Below are 1,087 nucleotides of genomic sequence, written 5' to 3'. Positions count from 1 at the left end.
ACGCCGACGCCCTCGTATTTATAGAGTTGCTTTAAACGACTCGTTTCGATGTGATAAGATGCGATAAAAATGGCGCAAGTCTTGATCTTTTAAAATGCTACTAGGAATACACTTGTTCGACTAGCTTGGTATAGCATATGATATTCAGGTCGAAATCCGAACCTTTGATTCACTCAGCTCTATCCCCCCTCTTCACGTCGTTTGAGTCGCTATCTAGTAATCGTCTTCCCAAATCTGCTGTCCATTCTCTCAGTCTTTGAAAGTGCTTCCTGCTTTTACTGTGGTGGTTTTTATTTTTTTATTTTTTCTTTTTTTTTAGTGTAGTTTACTCTCATTTTCAAAGGCGTCGTGGCTGTGGCTGAAAGCCTCAAGCGTGGGCAGTTCCCAGGAGCCTGGCGACAGCGGGCTCAGCCACCAAGGGCGCCAGTCGGCGTTTGTCTTTCTCTTTCCCTTTTTATACTTCTTTTGGTCCCTTGGGTCAACGTAGTCCTTAGTCCTCTCCCACTACCATACCACCCCGTTAGCCTTGGGTATGTACCCTGTGTATCCCACGATGCTCGTCCATCGCATGGCGACCAGCCGCGCGATTTGTTTCGCTTCGTGGTTGACAACATAAGCGGCCCCCTCGAAAGGCTTGGTCGTACCACGGATATAATTCATCATTCCCCACCTGGCCACCTGGATAGAGGATGAATAGTAGACATTTGTAATATAACCAGCTTCTCTCCTTTCCATTCTTCCGCAGCTTCGGGGGCAAGGCCGCTATGCTTTTGGAGAATTCCCGGCGGGATGGTAGTGCCTATTGACCACGTGTAATATTCAAGTTGGTCTGCGGCGTGATGGGAGCATAAACTCGAAACAAAAATCGCTGTATAACAAAGACGAAGCAATGTCTTGTCTTGAAAAAGGAGGGCAGCAGTTATTCAACCTGTACAGCTTGCTAAATAGCCCGCAAGTGGATACCCCTCCATTGTTACTATTAAAATACAAATTGTAATAAACCATAACTGGGCTGTACCATTTGTACCATTTATACCATTGGCAACAATTGCAAAGGTCATTGCGCGCGCGTACGCGATTCGATCGA

At 46.3% G+C, this 1,087-nt stretch overlaps 1 protein-coding gene across 1 annotated transcript; it reads right to left on the bottom strand.

Moving 5' to 3' along the window:
• Window positions 1-249: 249 nt before the first annotated feature.
• Window positions 250-660, bottom strand: MGG_16322 (uncharacterized protein; the record flags this gene model as incomplete). The annotated part of the gene is made up of 3 exons (XM_003710106.1): window positions 250-278; window positions 330-472; window positions 539-660. The coding sequence occupies 3 exons, from the start codon at window positions 658-660 to the stop codon at window positions 250-252; spliced, it is 294 nt and encodes a 97-aa protein (XP_003710154.1).
• Between the last annotated feature and the right edge of the window lie 427 nt (window positions 661-1,087).

Source organism: Pyricularia oryzae, chromosome 1 (genome assembly GCF_000002495.2).
Source record: "Pyricularia oryzae 70-15 chromosome 1, whole genome shotgun sequence".
Classification (NCBI taxonomy): domain Eukaryota; kingdom Fungi; phylum Ascomycota; class Sordariomycetes; order Magnaporthales; family Pyriculariaceae; genus Pyricularia; species Pyricularia oryzae.
The sequence above is the reverse complement of the archived record's forward strand: the minus strand, read 5'-3'. Positions and strand labels throughout refer to the sequence as shown.